This window comes from Galeopterus variegatus, unplaced genomic scaffold, assembly GCF_000696425.1.
Source record: "Galeopterus variegatus unplaced genomic scaffold, G_variegatus-3.0.2 Scaffold92, whole genome shotgun sequence".
Taxonomy (NCBI): domain Eukaryota; kingdom Metazoa; phylum Chordata; class Mammalia; order Dermoptera; family Cynocephalidae; genus Galeopterus; species Galeopterus variegatus.
In genome coordinates, this window is record NW_007726203.1 from 435987 (window position 1) to 438332 (window position 2346).

The 2346-nt window shown below is 59.6% G+C and overlaps 2 protein-coding genes across 4 annotated transcripts in view; one reads left to right on the forward strand and one right to left on the reverse strand.

Moving 5' to 3' along the window:
• The window catches only part of SPSB3 (splA/ryanodine receptor domain and SOCS box containing 3), a 5787-nt gene extending 3933 nt beyond the window's left edge, over positions 1 to 1854 (reverse strand). Inside the window, exons 1-2 of one of the 2 annotated variants that reach the window (XM_008581511.1) lie at positions 1638 to 1854; positions 1372 to 1509 (exon numbers count right to left, since the gene is read on the reverse strand). In XM_008581511.1, the coding sequence (XP_008579733.1) occupies positions 1372 to 1497 (126 nt within the window). In that variant the 5' untranslated portion in view covers positions 1498 to 1509; positions 1638 to 1854. Of the gene's footprint in view, positions 1 to 1371; positions 1591 to 1637 lie in introns of those variants that run through there. The other variant, XM_008581516.1, reaches the window with a different exon arrangement.
• NUBP2 (nucleotide binding protein 2) overlaps positions 1 to 2346 on the forward strand; it is a 12596-nt gene that overhangs the window by 4427 nt on the left and 5823 nt on the right. The window lies entirely within an intron of this gene.

Here is a 2346-nt window from a genome sequence, read left to right on the forward strand (position 1 = left end):
AAAAAAAAAAAAAAAAAAAAAAAAAAAAAAAAAAAAAAAAAAAAAAAAAACAGAGCGGCTCTCCCGGATGAGAGGGTCCCAACCCCAGACAAGGCAGGCCAGAGGACTGCACCCCCCAGCATGGAAGAGGGATCTCCCCAAAGCCCAGGTGGGCCCACTGAGTCAAGAACCAGGTCAAGCTGGTCACCACCCCAGCTCCCTGGGAAGGAGGCAGAATCAACCCCTCTGCCAGCCGTGAGGAGAGCACTGGAACAGAAGGGAGTGGCCTTGCAAGGTGCCCAGAATGACCCGCCCATCCACCTGCCCACACACGTGAGCTGTGGACCCATTAGGTGACACAGAACAAGAAGCATGCATGTGTCAGACACCACACCCAGCCCACAGACACCACCCGCATCCCACAGCAATGAGCCTTCAAGGCAGGACAGACATGGGAGAACATCTGTCCCAGCCACGTGGTCAGTGGGAGCTGGAGGCAGGGCAGGGAGGCCCTGGGATGCTGGCAGCCCAGGTGTATAGTGTCACTTCCAATTCCCCCCAAGGCCTAGTGCTCACCCCTGCCCAGGGCACCTAGTGGAACTGGGGCAACCATGCAGTGCAGCTGCAACAGAACCAAATCATCCAAGCAGCAGCCCCTGCAGGAAACAGCCAAAGGTGACTCAGGACAGAACCATACTCTTGCTCCGGTCCAAGGGACACCTGGGGAAACTGACCCCACTGAGCTCCCACCCCTGCCCTGCCTCACTGCAGCCCATCAGGTGTGAAGGCCATACGGCCCCTGTCGTGGCAGGAACCAGCACAGACACTATCAGGTGCAGTGTAGCTCTAACTGTATGGCCAGCAGGTGGATCAGCTGATCTGCATTAGGCACCAATGCTGAGCACCTCTTCTGACCACTTCTGCTACCCTGGGCCTCCCTGAGCTTGGGTGTCAGAGTGGAGGAAGACGCAGCAACTTTGATCTTTAAGGGTCAAAGTTCTTGTTTTTTACATGTATATACGTGAGTTCAGAAAACATACTCATACTGGCAGAAAGAATGGAAGGACACACACCAAGTTAACGGCGGCTACTTCTGGAAACTGGTTGGTAGACAGAATAGAAAACATCTGTTGAATAAACTGACCAAAAACCAGCTGCCAACCTGTCCACACACTGCGCTTTTCAGAGGGAAGAACACGGAGAAAAATGTAGTGTCTGTTGTGAGGTCCTGTCACCCCTGAGACCATGTCCTTCACCAGGTTAAAGAGCTTTGCTGAGTGTGGCACACGCAAGAGACGAGCCTTCAGGAGCATCTTTTTCTTGGTTCCCTAACAGGTGGTGCCTGCCTAGGGCAGCACCACAGCCATGCCCGCCTCACCTGCCAGGACCTACCTGCCCGTCAGAGTCATAGCTCCAGTTAGTGGTACCCGCCAGAGCCATGGCCCGGGCATCCGCATCTCGGCGGGCCGCGCTCAGGACAAAATGCCAGGCCCTGCTGCTCCGGGGGCGTCTGGTCATGGTGAAGAGGATCTGGAAGAAAACAGAGGTTCTGAGCAAAGGAAGACATGCAGCAGCTGAGAATGTGTCCCTGCAACACCCACCCCATCCCCCGCACCCTGCACTTCCCCACTGCTCCACGGGCTGGACCACAGACCCACCCCGAGGTGGAAGCTGCACGAGCCACACGGATGCGGAACCAGGGCTCCGTGATCTCCACAGGCCGTACCTCACTCCAACACCTGAGCACCTTGAGAAGACCTAGGCAGATCGCGTAAAACGCCGCCAGACATCCATGACCCCCGAATGCCTGCCAGCCCATCTCTGGAGCTTCCCTCAGGAGGCTGGCTGCCCCGCCGACACGCGCCTCAAGAAACGTCCACTCCCTCCGCCCCTGTCGTCCACTCTGACAAATGGCATCTCCGGCCTTCGCTTCCTCATGTTAGAAACACGGCAGCCACCCCCGACGCCGCCCTCCTCCTTCCTCCCCGGGCTCCCGCACAGCCCGTCCCCCGCGCTCCTGCGTCCCTCGCGACAGCCAAGCGCTCGCTGTAAACGCTGATCTTAGAGCGCGAACGTCCAGGGCTCGCCATTGTTCTCCGGCCAAAACGCCCTCCGGCCCAGCCAGCACCTCTGACCCAACGCCGGCGCTCCCCGCGCTCCCGGTCGGCCCCCAGGCGACCACGTGGGCGGCACACAGCAGGCCACGCCATGCACCCGAGCCAGGCTGTTGCTGCTATGGAGCCGGCGACCCCCGCCCGGAGCCCGCAGCAGGGGACGCCCGCGCCCGGAGAACAAAGGGCAGCGGGACTGCCCGCGCCCAAGGTCAGTGCCCGCGGCCCGTCCCCCGCCTCTCACCCGCCGCCGCCG